Source organism: Camponotus floridanus, unplaced genomic scaffold (genome assembly GCF_003227725.1).
Source record: "Camponotus floridanus strain SB8 unplaced genomic scaffold, Cflo_v7.5 scaffold13, whole genome shotgun sequence".
Classification (NCBI taxonomy): Eukaryota; Metazoa; Arthropoda; class Insecta; order Hymenoptera; family Formicidae; genus Camponotus; species Camponotus floridanus.
In genome coordinates, this window is record NW_020229248.1 from 2,060,183 (window position 1) to 2,077,912 (window position 17,730).

Genomic DNA, 17,730 nt, shown 5'->3' on the forward strand with positions numbered 1-17,730 from the left:
AACAACTCCTAGAATCGTTTAAAGCAAGATGATAGACGGTTCAACTATGTGACGTCAGACGCGAACAAGTTTGTCGAAATTTTCGTGAGAAATTACGCTCTTTTAAAATTATACATCAGCATGAAAAAATTTAAAGCAAAATTAAAAATTGTTGGAAATATTTAAAATAAAAATTCTGACTTGTAAATTTGTTGTAGAATATAAAAAAAAATTGTCCAAAAGCGAATAATAGTTTTTGGCGAAATTATGTTTGGTTAAATCATCATTATTTTGACTGCTTTTTTATAAAAAAAAATAACGATTTCTTTATAATCTCCTCTAAGTAGTTATCGATTAATTATTCTACTTTTTTGTTGAAAATAAATATGCGAATTTTTATGTAAAAATAGATTCGATCGTAACATTGATATCACTGTTTCCGGCGTAAAATTTTTTAAGATTATAACAAAATAAACAGCAGCAGAAATCACAAAAAATGTAATACTTTTTATATTTTACTACGTCATATTATTTTTAAATCTATTGCTATTCTCGAATATTGTTGTTCCGCAAAACAAGGATCCAATTTTTCTGCCTCTCTTTATTCGACAGAACGTTGGTACGTCAAGCGAAACGAACGTCATTCTTCAATTCTTTATGCACGTGGGGCTCACTGTCGGATGTATGTAGTTCAGTTGCAATTGCAACGTATGCGTCGGCGGAACCCATTCTTTTCTCTCGTCCCCGCTCCCTCCCGTATTGTTCACGGCAGAGCCGTTCAATAATATCTCGCTCAATTTCACTCGATCTTTCGCGATGTTCTGCGAGCCTCGTGCATAAGCTACGGCGTGTTGCATCCTTGGTCTTTCCGTTATCTCCATCGCATCCAGTTTCTTTTTCGACGGCCGCGACTCTCTATGATCTCCGCTACCAACGCTAAGTCGGAGCAATCCGACATATCGATATTGAAATTGCATCTCAATGATGCAACTCCCGTTTCTCTGATCGCTCTGCCAAGTTCCCTCCCTCCTCACTTGTTCTATCTTTCCTTTTTCATTTTACTTCGCGTCACGCTCGATCAACCCATATTTTCTTTACGCGAACATACGTAGTTAAATGGAAAGCGTTAAAAACACGCTTATGTGAAAAAGAGAGAGAGAGAGAGAGAGAGAGAGAGAGAGAGAGAGACATATTGGTAGAATTGAAAATGAGAAACCGCGCCTGTCACTTTGCATTTTACAACACGGCAGAATCTCGTTAGCCTTCAATAATATTTATCTGCCAGTCATAGTGATCGTTGCGATGATGGTAGAGAACGTATTTGTGCAGGATGCCCATGTATCGTTCGTATCATCGCTAAAGCGCGGTGAGCGCGGTTACAATAGCTATAATTGTATGGAGAGCACGCCCACTAATCAAAATAGCTCCCCTTCTAACGGCTTTAATAATATGCATCACGCATTTAACTCATATAATAATTATCTGTGTGTAAATATGTCAAGAGTTATAATATCAAAAACGTAAAATCTCAAATAGAAACTTTTGTGTCTTTATTACTTTTAAAACATTATATTATACTTTAAGCATTATCTTTTATTACAATTTAATTAAATAGAATTTATACATAATTCAATTAAATAGAATATTAAGTTGATATATACAAGAGCGAAAAAATATCAAGCGTTTAAAATCGGATGAGATTTCCCTTATCGAACAAGTTTTAGCTTTTATTACTAAAATCTGTGTACTAGTATTTTTCATATATCCAATAGCGCTCTAAAGTCTGCAAAATAAATATATCCTAGTTTTAATAAAAACTGAAATTTTATTTTCAGATAAAAGAAATTAGATAAAGATAAGATTATCTATTTACAGTTCTTTGAGATTTAGAGATCTCTAGATTTGTACCGATTAAAAATTACCGCATCAAATTCGAAATGTTTATAGATAGGAGCAAGCGTCGTGTTGTAAACATCAACGTTATTCAGTATGGCTCGGCTGTTGCCGCCACCATTGGCGATTCGATTGCTACGCGTTATGTTTAAAATTCCGGACGCGCTGGCGTACGGTCCGGGATTTTGAACCGGATCTACGACGCCGGTTAACGCGAGCAATATCGCAATATTCTCGAGGGAGACGAGCTACCCGATCGACGCCACTGCCTCAAGACCTCCTCACCCCCGTTTACTTCCGATCGCGGTAGCTCCGACTCGGCCGACTTCTCTTTTTCTTTGTGCTCCCGTGTGTATTTACGTGATCGAATACATAAGCAGATGGCTGGTCCGTTCTTTTTACCTCCCCTTCCTCCCTTTTCACCTCGCGCTTCCTTATCCCCCTTCTTCGCGCGCACTCCTTCCTCGAGATCCAGATGGAAATCCAGATAGAATTCGGGTTATTTGCGGGGATATTTTACCTCGGTCGGAGAGTACGGAATAAAACGTCTCGATTTTCTCTCCACGTCTCTACATCGTTTTATCCCCGATTGGATTTTCGGCGACCCAAGTATGCAACGTCTTCGATCATAATCTTGTCACCGATAACGACGGGCATCAAGTATGCGTAAAATATAATTGGAGGAGAATGATTCTCATTTCTCATCCTGCTACTTTATTATATTGTTTAGAATATTCGGGCAATTTTTTCCTATGTGTATATATAAACTTCTTTTAATTTATAATCTTGCTTGTATTTTTTATTATCCACGTTGCGACCGCAAACTATTCTGTAAGTGCTTTCTGTTGCATTTTTCCTTATAGTGAAATATTATTCATAATGCGCAATGAATTTTTTAATTACGTGAAAAGAACGTAAAAAGAATAATATGCACGAGACGTAGACTTCGTTCCGATGTATATTTGACATTTTGCAGAAATAGACACTTAATACAACTCAAGCGCAGATACATTTTACGATATAAAGAATAATAATTTGCTACTGAAGAGAGATTCAGCCGGCGGGCTTTTAAATGTTACGTTATAGACTTGAATTAGTCTACCTACCTAGTCTAGTTACCTTTGGTACTTTAACCCACTTCGCAAACTGGTCGACTAAATTTCGCTATATAAACTTTGGTCATAAACGAAAGATGATATAAAAATTTTAATGCAGAGACGAAAAAAGAAGATGAAGATGGAATAAATGGTGCAAAAACAGCGCGCGTCATATCATTCATTTAGACAGGTGACTAATAAGCAGCTGCGATTCTGTGCTTACGATGTAGGGATTATACTATAGAGAGTTGTTTGAATTTTTATGAAAAAAGCTGGATTATTTTTATTATCTCCGGATTAAACAAATCGTGCTAGTAAATTTTGCAACGATAAACGCGAATCGAGATGCATAGATGATCAATAGCATCAGTGATTGATAGAGAGTGATTAAAATTAAAGAGATAAATAAAGCAATAAAATCACAAGAATAACGTATGCGAAACACAGATCTTTATCCGAAACGAGATTGTGCAAAATTGGTATTTTTTACAGACTCTGTTGCTCGACAAAGTTAAACCCATAATGAATATCTCGTCGCTTTTCAGATATACTTACACACACATCAGCGAGATAACATTATGGCTGCAGGCGCAGGCAGGGCACGTTGAACGATTATCGGTTTAAATATTTCGTGTCCCCTGATTGAATTTTCCGTAACGAAGTGTAACTACGTTACCGGTGTAAAAGCCTGTTAAGTTATCCTGCAATGTCTCGACGAATTAACGTCGGCGCACTGCGAAATTTAATTTTGACCCGTATCCCGTTAACGCGGCAGTTACGGAATATACTGGAGAAAGCCATTTTAGATCTCTAACGGGTGAGGCCCGTCGGTTGGTCATGTAAATGCAAGAACTGCTTTTGTAAGGGGGTTAGCTACAAGAGAGATAATACCGTTACTTGTGTAAGTTTAATTTAACTGTCCCGGTTCTCTACCTTATATATACAAAACAGTAGACGAGACTTTAGCAGGTCTCCCGTGGTTAAATTAAACTTCTGTCTCTCCCGCGTATGTACATATCTACGTATCCCGATCTTGCACTGATACGTATAAACACAAGAGGAAATACACAATAACAGTCAAGTTAAAGCTTTCCTTGTGCGATATATATTCTTAAAGAAGCGAATTAAAGTTAGAATCGAGTGCAACGCGATCAAAATGCAAGCGCATTTTCAATAATATTGTTGTGTTTATTTTTTTTTTTCGTTTTTTAAACGTAATGTATAAGGATCATAGCGAAACAAAAATTGGAATGACAAATTCTTCCCATTCTTATCGCTTTAAATATTTAGCACTTTTCGTTGTAAAAACATTCATTTTGTTTCCGCGTGTACTTGCCTCTTGCTCTTCTTTTCACTCGACTAAAAAATTCCCATCAAAATTTTCGGAAATGGGAGTAACGGATATGCAAAGTTGAATATTGTAGAAGCCATAGAAATCCAATTTCAAAATTTAATGATTCGCAAAGTTATATCGAATTCACGATTTATAAGATATTTATGTTATAGTATCGATTTTTTTATCCTCTTTGTGATTAATATTAATATAACAATTTTATTGTTATGCAATAGCATATGTGCGTACATCAACTTTTTAGGAGATAAGTGCAATTTTTTGTAATTTGCATATAATACATAATAATATAATAATTTTTAATGACGTAATTACCATGTAGATATTTTGACGGAAATGATAATATACAATTTTTAAGATACGGATTCCTACATCATTTTCATTCGATCAATATTAGCTGTTTCTCCGCATATGCAGGAGGTATATAATTACACTGATATTGATATGGAAAGCACGGCACGTTGATCATCATAATTACGATACATATTGTATACATGCGTACATACATTTTGCATATTAAGCGTGTAATCCGGGATTGCATAAACATCGTACTGTAGCAGAATTTTTCGCTTGACTGCTGTTCAAATCAATCGATGCGGTTAATCGTAACAGGCAGCTAACGCAATCGGATGGAATTAGATGAAGTATTAATTAAATAAATCTTGAATATTCCGACGATAGATTTCTCGACGAAAACTCTAATAATAAACTCAAAGGCGCCGCTGAACAAGAGTTTTTTTTTTTTTTTTTTTTTTTTTACTTTCCATTTTACATCCCTTGCATTAAAATTCTGTTCGCGCTAAGAAATTAAATCATTACGAAATCTTCTTCACGATATCCGCGGCATTGTTGGTCACGCGATTGCGTCATCTCCATTAATTTATCTCGAAGCCGATTTTTCTTAATGGTTATCACCTTTTCCAATCGGAACGGGAGCGTTTCCATTTCAGCGCCCGAGTCGGAGCGAGGACGACAAGAAGCTGAAAATGCGGCCGGGGGATGGAACGAGGTCAAGTTGATTTTATCTCCTTGTAAGCGCGCCTTCGAAACCCAACCGACGTTATTTACGGCCAATGCATTTTCATCGGCTTTACGTTCAGGGTAGAAGCGCGCCCGGTCGCGAACATCGTCGACGTATATCGCATGAACTCGATATAAGACTGCGAACATGCAGTGTCGGATTAGATAAATAACCTTCATAAGAAGAAAATGGATAACAACGTCGATACATTTATACAACGGGAACAATGGTACATAAATTCGTAAGACAATTCGCTACGTATTGAACGCTTTGCGGATTGTTGCGAGAAAACCATGTATTATGAAATGAGCAGAAAAATCATTTATTCTCTCTTTTTTGAGACGTATATCTCGGTCAAATTTATCTTTATAATTCTAGATTATTTTATAGAATTTTGAAATAATAAATCAAAGTAAATTGTATTATTATCAAATTACGCAAAAATTTAGTGATTATTTGTCGGATATTTATGATGTATCTAATCAAATATTTGTATAAATAATGATATATTATATATATGTATATATATATATATATATATATGTATAGATAATTGCAATTTGCAACTACTTCTTGTTTCTGAGATGTTCTGGATCTATTTGAACGCGCGCGGGAGTTTGTAGATAGAGAAGTTACTGCTCTCGCTCATTGCAAACACGATTCGTTCTTTGCGAGTACGGGCGACAACAATCGATAGCGGTTATCTGCGTCGAACCAAATATCGGATCGTACGGAAGAAGGGAGCCAAGAGGCATAGGGAAACGGAAAAGGGGATGGGATACACAAACGGCGTGCCGAATTTACGAGAGCGACGTTGGTTGTTCAAATACTATCAAATTCGAATCCGATTGAGAGCAGGAGCTTAGCGATCCTGCCGATCCTTCCCATCTCTCGATCGAAGGCTTCGGAATTCTACTCTTTCCTCGTCGAGTTAACATCAGAGAAATCAGGTCACAGTTCACGCTTATCGATCGCTCGACGAGAATCTACCGGGTACTTATTCTTCCGCGCTGCGGTTGAGAATGGAAAAGAAAGGAGATCAATATCGGCGAACCGGATATTGAGAGGTATAAACAGATAACGTAAGTTTCGGATAACCCCGTTTAAGTGCCGGTTTCGCTCCGAAGCGTGCACGTTTCTCGAGAATGAAAAGCGAAAGAAGAAAACAATGAATTTTCTCGACAATGGGAGAAAATTAAAGACTATTATAATGAAAAGATTTAATCGAATTAAAACTTTAAAGTTACTCTAATTACATCCTTAAAATTAATTCTTTATACATTAATTAGGAACATATTGGCGCAAATTTTTAAATTATATTCGGAAAAAATTATTTATAATTATTTCTTCGTTATATCGAATCATGATACGGGATAAGCTTCAAATATTCGCATCTATCACATTTCGTGGAACTGGCGTAATAGATAGCACGCTCGTTTTCTTCGTCATCCGCTCGCTTTCATCCCGCACGAGGGGCCAAAGTCCCGATAATTATAATCAGTCGATTTCAGCGTCAAGGCAAGGGGAACGATCGTCGGAGTCAGGGTGATTCGGGGAGATTGGCGGCGGGAAGAGGGAGTGGTGGACGCGAGGGGATGATGTTGTGTGTCGTCTCCACTCGCTGCGATAGAGGGTGGACAGAGCATTTACATCATTTAATTTATGATCCTCTCTCCGCCGCGATCAGCCTGGACTATGGGGTCTTCGCACGCACACGCGTACACGCGCCGCGGGATATATCAAAGCCGTACGCGTCTCGTACCTATTTGCTTACGTATATACTGACGCACACAAGATCGCGCTCACTAATGCAATGGCAGAATAAATTTGCATATACATGTGACCGTGTTCGAACGGAACCGTGCGCGACGGAAAGAGGGAGGACAAGAGGTCCTGATGGAACCTACGAGCAAGAACGGGAATGGAAGAACACATCGGCGTTTCTCTTCGAAAACCCATGGAATATAGCCGGTCTTGGATGGGAGCTTGGGTTGGCTGATGGTCATCGTACGACTTCGTAACAAGGGAAGCATTCGATCGAGTAGTGCCACTAAAAAAGTAATGCGGTTGCTTTAAGTAATTTCATTTGGTAGAACTTGGTCCTTCGGTTTCCTTTTCCTAGTTTTATAGCGATCGCTGTATTCTTTTTCTTTCCGCTTTTTTTCCTCTCATTCCATCCTTATTTACATGTTTTTCGCTAATCAACTCGATTAACAATTAGTAGATTTCGCGTGCTGTTGTAGAATTTTTATACCTAGACGAGCAAACATGATCTCCACGAAAGTCAACAATATGCTCGTTGAGCTTTTGCATAATTCTCTTCCTTTTCTCTTCGTGCGAGAAAATCGCGGTCTCGCGGTTGTAACCGGCTGCCGGCACCGGATGACAACTTGCGGCGGAAACTCTGGGTATTAACGGCGGCGAAACTCGAGGAAACGGGCCGTCTTATACCATAACCTGTAATGTGTAAACGGGAGTATTTGGCCCGGGGATTACCGAAACTCGAAGTTTGATTGGCCGTGCCAAGAGTATCAAGTTTTGGCTGGGGCGCGTGAAACTTCGGTTAATTTGCCGGGGTGTACTGGGCGCAGCAAACCGAGTTTGGTGGTGCGGAAACGGAGAGAGTGCAGAGCAAATCGCACAATGTCGTCTCTGATTGGATTGATTCGTTTCGAGCTTTTCTTTCTGCGGCGATACCCAAGAGTTCTCTATAGAAAATACGAATCCTACCGTCAGCGAAACTACCTTTCGTTGCGCAGCGACAGAATGCGATAAAACGCGTTTGCAATTGGTGGAGGGGTCAGGGTGATAAAATTACATTTTACAGAAATTATTGCTGAACATTTCATTGGTATGATATGCCAATTTGTTATGATATTTTATAAATTTATTAATTACGATATTTTATTTATTATAATAATTTGCATAATATTTGGATAACCGCTTTTGAATACTTTACTAAAAAATATTAACTTTTACATTATTATTCGCTTAGAGAAATATTTTTGAAATATACGATTCTCACTGTTAGATTATTTAAGATACATTTGACGTCATTATCGATAATATATGCACGTAAATATATAACGCGTATAAATTGAATAATCGACATGTATAATCGCCAATACATTTTATTCATAATATATGTAATATATATTTCCTATGTTTTCATTATCATAACATTATTAGAGCAAATCATAAATTTTCGTTTCAACAAAGTTTTCATCGTAGCGAGAATATTTCTCACAGAAGAGAGCATTAAATAGATTTAATGTACCGCATTTTAAATACAATTTCGTGGGTTTGCCACTTTAGCCAATATATTAGACCCTTAAATCGCATCGATACACTGCACCGGAATCTCCAATAAAATCCCGTCGAGTCGGCGCGGTGCCGGCGAAGGAACGATCAGAATTTCGACGACCTTATTTTATCACAATGAAATTTCAAACGTTATCGGTAACTTCAACCGGATAAAGATATAATTTTTATGATCATGGAATTTTATAATTATATAATTTATGAGAGAGAGAGAGAGAGAGAGAGAGAGAGAGAGAGAGAGAGAGAGAGAGAGGTACGGTTTTTTTAAAGCAAAGTGATAAATGAAGGTCTATCATCCTAATACCTATATATCGAACGAATTGGCGCTTTCGCGTGACTTTAAATTAGAACATGCAATTACGCGAGACCGTATTTACTTCCAATTAGTTTACGATTATCCTTCGGTCTCCTCGTTTCCTTTCCCCATCTCTTTCTCTCTCGCTGGATATACTCTCGTTCGTTTACCACTGAAACCAACTGAAATTGATCTCTGCGTAACGATACGTTCGAGTAATTCATGCTTTTCACGAGTGACCGAAAAATTGCCGGTATTCAAAAATTGCTGAATAAATAGACGCTTTCAAGACATTCTCATGTACCCTCGTTTTATTCGTTAGCTCTAAGTACTTGCATAACAGTCACTTGTCAAAATTGAAACAATTCTCGTTGTAAAATTTATTGCGATATATTGCTGAGGCTTGCGAAATCATATTTCAGTGTTGCTGCAGACAAATCCCCCTTCCCTCCTTTTCGGAGACAAAAATGCCACTCTTTCTCTTTTGCGGCCTCTCCGCGTCAAATATTGTACGCACAAAATGGAATTCCTCAATTTACAACGTATATATACCGTGTAACGTAGATATGCATTCGAGTTTCACTACACTTTCTGTACAAAAATTTTCGTCTCGAATATTTTTCGGCGTAGAATTTCACGACATTTTTAGCTTAGGACAAAGCAAGCATTTTAAATGCAGTTTGAATGCGATTAAAATTATGTGAATCTAATTTTGTACGCTATAGTCCATCAGGGAAGAATGATTTTTCTATATTCTATTTTTCTATGTTGCAGCATGTCAATAGACAACACCAATTGGCTATGGCTCGTGTATTAAAGCCACAACTGCCGCCCTCCAAGCCGCCTCTCATTTCTTCATGGCAGCTACGGTGAGTGAATAACATGCATTTAATACCTGAAGAATTTGCGGCTTGAGATATAATATTCTTATAAAGTAATATAATTAATATACAACTCCGAGAACTATTTTTAGCATACTAACATTATTTTATTATACTAACATTAAAATTAAACGTTCGAAAAATATGACAGAAGCTATCAGATATCGACAAACTTGTATTCGAAAAGATCTTCTAGTCCGCTTTCAAGTATATTCGAAAATCGATTTTTCTATCTCAAGCCACATTTTCGATTTCACCTGCCTCGGAGTAGCGATCGTTTATTAGGTCGTGTATCCCCGATACATGTATGTATATGTGTGTGTACGAAAGACAGAAAGCCGTTTTACCTTCTCTATTTCTTTCTCATTCCAATAGAATTCAAAATTCCAAACCGCCCCTTCCGGATATTTGTTCATCGTATATCTTCGAGTCGGTCGTACGCTTTTTCTCGGTGCGATCGTCACGTTGTCGATCACAAAGAGAAGAGAAACACTGTCGCGGAGTTGTCATGTAATTTATACATGTAACAGTTTAAGAATGACAGGTGAAACATAACCAGAGCAACGATATTTTAGGTTTTCTTGATAATAATCATATCAACTATATTCGGTTTGATTCCTCTCTCGCGTTTCTTTCCGATACTCTGGTAACCGGAAGATGTAATGTCAGATTCAAATATCACGTCTAAGTGTCACTTTCTGAAATATCTCGATGTCTTTTACGGAATACTATCGTATATTTTTGAATCATTGCGTTATAAAATGGGTCGAAAGGATCGTGTATGATGTTTTATTAGATGGAAAAAAAATCTCTAATATTTATTAACATAAAAATCTAACGAATAACATTTATTTTTTCACGATTATCTGAGTGTTTTTTAAACTTTTCTGTGGTGCAATTTACATATATTTTTTTAAACTTTTGCATAAGTGAATAAACATTTATATTTAATTTCCGAGAAACCAATGCACGCGTTTCGAGGATTTACGGAATATCTGGGGCTGAACAGGCTAAAGATATATCTCCTTAGAGATACATCGCGAGATCAGCTGCACACCATTACACAGACGTGCTTAATCGGAAAAGCGACGCAAGATGAAAGAGCCGTAAAGAGAGGCATGGCTTCGCGTTTAGAGAACGGTGTTCGCCGTTTGAAATACGTGCGTGTCTCGATGCGCGGGGGGGTGGGACGAAGGGAATGGGGTATGTAATCGAGGGCTGCCGCGCGTTCGAATCGCGTCGACTTTGCTGAATGTGCGGTGGCGCTTCGATTAATAGTTATTGGTTTCGTTGCCGGTTGCAGCGGCTGCCACCGCCGCCGCCGCTTCGGCTTCTTCTTTTCTGCTCTCCTCTTCCGTGACGGAGAACCGTGATGCCAACCGCATCGGCAACTCCGTGTAATATTAATCGTTTTCGAATCGCGCTGTGAAACGGAGCGGTTCAACAGAGATGCGGGCATCCGCAGGATACGAAAGATACGCGTAATTACGCCTTCCATTCAAGCAATGGATGTTTGATATGAATTTTTCAATATTCTCTTATCGTATGATACCTTCGCTGTGTCGGCAAATAAAAAATATCAATGTATAAACTAAATGAAAAAAATGAAAATAAATTTAACGTGAAAGAAGCTTTGCGAGACAAGATTATCGCGTGTAAGATTAAAAAATGATTGACATTTTTATCAGCTGACAGATACGTCAGATACATGAATGTTTCGTAGAAACCGTTAACCGTTAACGGAAAGAAATGGTCGTCGATTTCGCGATATTGATGTAGCTTCGAAGCTACATAACTCGATAACATTAATTGCTTTCGAATCGCTTCGCGATTTGTCGTGCGAGCAAACCAAGGGGATGCGAGCGCTATCGACGCGAGCGTTTCAGTTTGATCGCACCATCCAACAAACACGACTTACCGCCGTCCCTGGTGCATCGTGTATCGTCTGGCGTTTATCTCTAGTCGATAACACGCGCGATACGCACCTGCGTCGAATTTTATGTCGTCACAAGCTACTCCGAGGTCTCTGGTAGGCTTAAAATGCGGAAGAACTACTGAAATATAGCGCACTAACTTTTTTTTCAATCTTTTTTGTCAATCTTTAACCCTACGATTCTACTTTGATGTGTATCTGTAAAAAGTTTGAGTCTGCAAGAAATTAATTAATTTTTTTTACATATTTGTTGCTGCACATTGATTATTGTTGACAGACCTGCACAATTATTGATAATAATATGAAAGCATTTTGATTCCTTTAATTTCTTTATCTCACTCGATTTATTTCACCATCGATAAAGATTATTTGAAAAAGTTTGATTATAGGAACTAGTCTTATGAAGTTTGACAAGTTTGAGGAAATAATGAGAAATAATTGGACATCGCATTTTTGTTAAGGTAGACGCGGATAAGCATTTTCTCTTGCAAATAATGGGAAGAGTTTAAGGGAAAAGGGAAGAAGGACACAGAAGGTGAACATAAATATTCAGTCTCTAATCGAGCGCCTCATTCCACCGTACCATCGTTAATTTTCCGTAAAGGCCGATGAAGAGAGTAAAAAGTTAAAACCGAGTGTATCGGAGAGTGTAAAAGCATAGACGCTACGTAACGAGCAATGGGGAGGCTCTTCCGGTTACTTTTGCGTCGAGTTATTGCGTCCGCGCTCCTCGCGATCGTTAAAAGGTAAACGAGCGGATGGTTCTTTTCGCGAGACGATGCTTTATCGCTTTATAAGTAGTCACGATGAAGTAGACAATCGTGAGGGCTATTACTGCTCGCCTCGCTGGTCGGAGCTAAAGCCTCCGGTTCGTTTGTAAGTGCGTTCATTACAGTCGACTAAATTTTCTGTCTGCGCCTATATTAAAGATAAGAATATATTATAAAGAAATCTATATATTATCTTTAAAAAAGAAAAATCTGCGTTTACTTAATCTTCGCTTCTTGGTACAAACTAAATCTTGAATTGAAATCAATTTCTTTCCGAAAAATTGGCAATATAATGTTAATCAAATTTTAAGTTTATTTGATTATCAATCATTTTATAGATGAAAAGAACGTATTTCTACTTTTTAAAATTTATTTTTATTTATATCGATAAAAGATTCATTTTTTTCGCGAATATATAGATAATTGATCGTGGATAAGATATAAAATGTAAAACGGCATAGCGAATTAGCCGTGCATTTGAGCCTCATTCCGTTTGCGTTGGGAATACCCGTGCTAAGCGAGTCGTGCCTCTAATTTTAAGGCAAAGCAAACCTGACGTTTCCATGCTGTTGGTTTTCATTAAGAGGCTGGGCGGCGAGCAAATGTAACCGACTGGCCGTGCTTAGCATTCAACCCCGTCTCTACCAGTCTGGTTTGCTATAAGTTTTCGCCGGTCCAGCGACCTTCCTCTCTCGTTGTTCCAGTCTCGGTAGAACATGCGGAGACGATAAAGGTGACATGCAAACGAGACACGTGCATCTCCTGTCCCTAATCAACGTGCCAATCGAACTCACGTGCGTTAACAGTTTTCGCTCGCCGTTTTTTTATCATAATTTATCAAACCAACATTATTTAAGTAAATTGTAATTACATATTCTGATTGTATCTGTGTGCAACATATATGTTTATCAAGAACACACATTACGATGAATAGGAATTACATTAATAATATATTTGAATATAATTAATCAATTTGAAAAAGATATAAAAATGGTACAAAAATATACGACGCGTGACATACGTATCTGCTTATCAGTCTTGCTCCTAAATGTGAATTCGTTACTTCTGTTTATTTCAGAAAAATCGAACATTTCGAGATACGGTCTATCGCTGAAAAAGGAGAGCGTCGGCAAAATCCTTTGAGCGTTTCTCGCTCGCGTTTTTCATTAATTAATTTTTTTTAATGTTTTAACGGGCGCGAGAGCCCCGGAATTCGGGTCGGCGCAAAGTAAACGCGCCAACAATTTTGCACGAGATATACACGCGCGACGGGTGCATTAGCGGGACCTTAAATACCGCCACGTGGCTTCGCGCGGAATGCTCGGGCGGCTTTGCCCGTCGAGACCTTTCTCTCCACGCCCACGCATTCGCTTGCTCGGTATCTGTTTTACACCGCCGCGCCGATAAGTCGCTGCCATACACGTGCAATGTAAACGTTTCGTTACGGCGAAGCCAGGGAAAATGGAAAAGGGAGATTTCTGGCTCCTCTTATATACTCTTATTGCGCTATACTCGCCGAGAAGAAGAAATCAGACGCACTCCGGACTCGACCGAGTTTCCTACGTTAGCGTGCCGACTTAGCAGCTTTCGCAGTATCTCAGGGAGACCAATGAAGTGAGTTCTTCGTCGGAATCGCGAGAGATAAAATAGTGGAACTCCTCTAACTCTGAGGGATTACTTAGTTTTACGTCTGACGCTCGACTCGCGCTTAGACATGCAAAGTTGTTCGAGATATCTTCTTCTCAACTCCCTCGTCGACGTAAACTCTTGCTTTTTTTCATACACAAAATTTTCCGAAAATGAGTCATGAAAATTAAAGTCTAATAGCATTATAAATCTCTGTACACCTAAATAACTTTGATGTATTTTTTTTAGTTGTTTGTTATTGCACAGTTGGAAACAGATTAATGCTTTGTTCTGTAATTCTTTCTAGAGAAAATTATGTTACACGATAGAATTCCCGTAATGCTCTTTTTGTCGTTACAACGAATGAATTATCTCCTTTGGCAGCAGACAGCTTCGAGAAATGAGAATGGAAAGGGTGGGCGGCGCACGAAAATGGCAAGAGGTGCAGAGAAAATGAAAAAAAAAACAGCTTTGTGTGTTACAGCCCACAACAATACCGGTGATGCTAGAATCGTTCTCTCAAACGATAGTCAGGCCGGTGCACAATGGGCTGCAGTTTATCGGGCTTTTATTATTCCTCCTTCGAAATATCGTCACTTACCGCGTATGTTGAATGTTTGAATATTTAGTTTTTATTATCGGCAAATATAGCTTTTCTCCATTCTCTTTTAAAATATAATTTAAAATGCACTAATTCATCGGCATATGTTGCGGGTTGGAGAAAATTGTTCGTTTTTTCCCCTCTGTTAATTATATTTCGTATCTACCATAAATAACATGCATTTTTGTATGAGCTTCTCGTCTCAGATATCCTTGAATTAAAACCAACGAGTTGTGATGAGACTGACTGATCCGCTTAAATATTATGGAATACATATCGGAAATTTAACTTGACAACAGAATTGACCGTATACGCCGTGCTCGCATTTACCTCCTCTTTTTCTTCTTAAGCGTGCACTTAGTTTTGCCCGTACTTCCCGAGCCGATCCAAGCGGAGTCTAGAGTTCTCAGTCCCGTAAATCCTTTAAGTGTCTCTCCGCTTTTACCACTCAACCCTCGGACCGTAGATAGCAGGCCAGAGAGATGGGATGGAGGACGACGAGGAAGGAGCCAGGTCGTGGAGAAGCGGACTACTTGCGCAGTAGTTGTACCATTTTTCTTTACGTACGTCCAGTCCGGCTTATCCCGTATCGTTTTCGTGGTGTAGTCGTTTTCTCACAATCAGAAGATTAGACGATAGTCATCTCGGTGATGAAGCCGCCTAGAGAAATAAAGTAAAGCTCTTGTCCGCGACATCCGATATTCTACTCGCGGTACATCGGTGATCCCGCCGACGTGTGTACGGCGTCTTTGAATGAATGTGCGAAAAATAGTAAATGCGCTGGTATATAACTTCATGAATGCAATGTTGATAAATACACGTATATCGCAAGATTAAGTACGGAAAATTTTATTACTGCGGGATATAAATAAATAGGTATTGAACTCTTCTCTTCAATTATATATCGTCTTTATAAATTATAATGAATTGTAATTTATGGACTCGATGAAAGAGAGAAAGAGAAAAAGAGAGAGATATTAATATCATATAATATTAAGTTATTTAAATTCAAGGAAATTCTGCTTCCTTAAAATCATATAATCTGAAATTTAATTATGAAGATAAGTTATCATTGAATACGAAAGGAATGTAAAAAAATGAATGAATGAGAGGTTTTAAAAAAATGTTAAATTTTTGCCTAGAAAAATTGATGTCTTGTTCATTGTTCAATGGATTAACTTCTTTCTCAAATATCACAGTAAGACACCGTAATATAATCAACGACTAAAAAGTTTCGCGGAGGTTGCACTATTTGAAAAATTAAAGGATAGTCACTGCTACAAGGTACACAGCTATATTTTGATTTTCGCATTAATTAAGGGCGCGAGTTTCTCATCTGGATAGACGAGCGAAATGATTACTCACGCCGATGGAAAGAGAGATGGCTTGAAAAAATCTTTTCAACAATCAGGTTGTCAAACGAATATCGCGAAAAGAAATAATTGTGAATATCCGACTCGACACGTATTTATATCCGGAGCAAGATGCCGGTTGTATACACATGTATTTCTCGCGTGCCGGAACATCGGGTTACTTTGTAGTCTCATCCTAACGACGCTGCGCTCGCTTGATGGCGATGCTGATGGTGGTGATGGTGGTGGTGGTGGTGGTGGTCGTGATGGTGGTGGTGGTGATGTTGCTGCTGCTGCTGCTGCCGGCGAACACTGCTCCGGGCGCCGTGATTGTAATATAGGTCAACGTTTACACAGCTGCTTTAAGCTGGATTTACTGAAGAGCTTTCGCCGTGCCACGCCAACCGGAGCAAACTAGGACGGCAAATATATTTTTTATCGTACATTTGTATACCACTATCTCTCTCTCTCTCTCTCTCTCTCTCTTTCTCTCTCTGTCATCTCTTCCCGCATGTTACGCGCAGAAACGGTTTCGAAACTCGAACGTGAATGTGTATACATGTGTGTCCGAGTGATTCTTCTATTATTTTCAGAATTATTTGTGAAAGTCGATCTAACTTACCACGTCGTATATAGTCTTTCCTGTAAATTAACAGTATGTTATATATTCTGTTTATTATTATCAATCTAAATTTCTCCCTCGAAATAGAATTAGCTTCAACGCGACTGTCAGTTTCAAGCTAGTCTAATCTCCGACATTCTGATTAAATCCTCGGATCAACAGTTCGATTTAGGATTATTATATCTGCTGTATTTTATGTGAGCGTGAGTTGTCAATTAAAGTAACATAATTAATGATCCAAATCTTCGTCGTGATTAAACTGATACTAATTATATAGTTGTAAACAGAGTCGCAAACAAATAGCGTCCATTCTATTATGGTATTGTATCGCTTAATACATGGTAAATATACAACTATTCGGAAAGCAGGGCTTTTGATCGATAGCGTAGAGCTTATCGATCGATTGGAATAAGATAGAGGTTGCCGTCAATGTGCGTTGCTTTGAACATACGTCACGGCACGCAAACGAGTGAACGTGTCCGTAAACAGAACTCCGTCTTCAAAGACATCCCCGCAGCGTTAGTTTGCGCGCTGGCCTTAGTTTGTCTCGTGGTCTTGCAATCTTCCTGTAAGTCTCACGCGAGATGGATCGGACCACCCACTACGAAACGGACGAACATGCATTTGCTAAGTAATTAATCTACTCCTAAAATCGAGTGATATATTTAAGACATCTTTTTCCACAATATTCTTTGATCATATGATCTTAGATCCACTGTTTCAAATATACATATCTCATAAAGAAATATATACTATGTATATAATATTAACATAAAATGCTTCCACATTCTGTACGAAAAGCTACGATTTATTTATTTTTAAAACTTATTTTAAATTTACTTTCAAATCTAATTAACTTAACGATAGATAGATTTTTATTATGAAGATTTATGATTAAAATTTCGTTATTTATTTTATACAGACTTTGGAAGCATTGTGCGGTTTTATAAATTATGCGAATTAATGAGTAATACTTAGTGAGCGTGGC

At 38.2% G+C, this 17,730-nt stretch overlaps 1 protein-coding gene across 4 annotated transcripts in view; it reads left to right on the top strand.

Moving 5' to 3' along the window:
- Positions 1–17,730, top strand: part of LOC105255092 — a 360,332-nt gene that overhangs the window by 68,165 nt on the left and 274,437 nt on the right. For all 4 annotated transcript variants that reach the window (XM_011264178.3, XM_011264180.3, XM_011264185.3 and 1 more), the window contains exon 3: positions 9,732–9,826. In XM_011264178.3, the coding sequence (XP_011262480.1) occupies positions 9,815–9,826 (12 nt within the window). In that variant the 5' untranslated portion in view covers positions 9,732–9,814. The remainder of the gene's footprint in view (positions 1–9,731; positions 9,827–17,730) is intronic.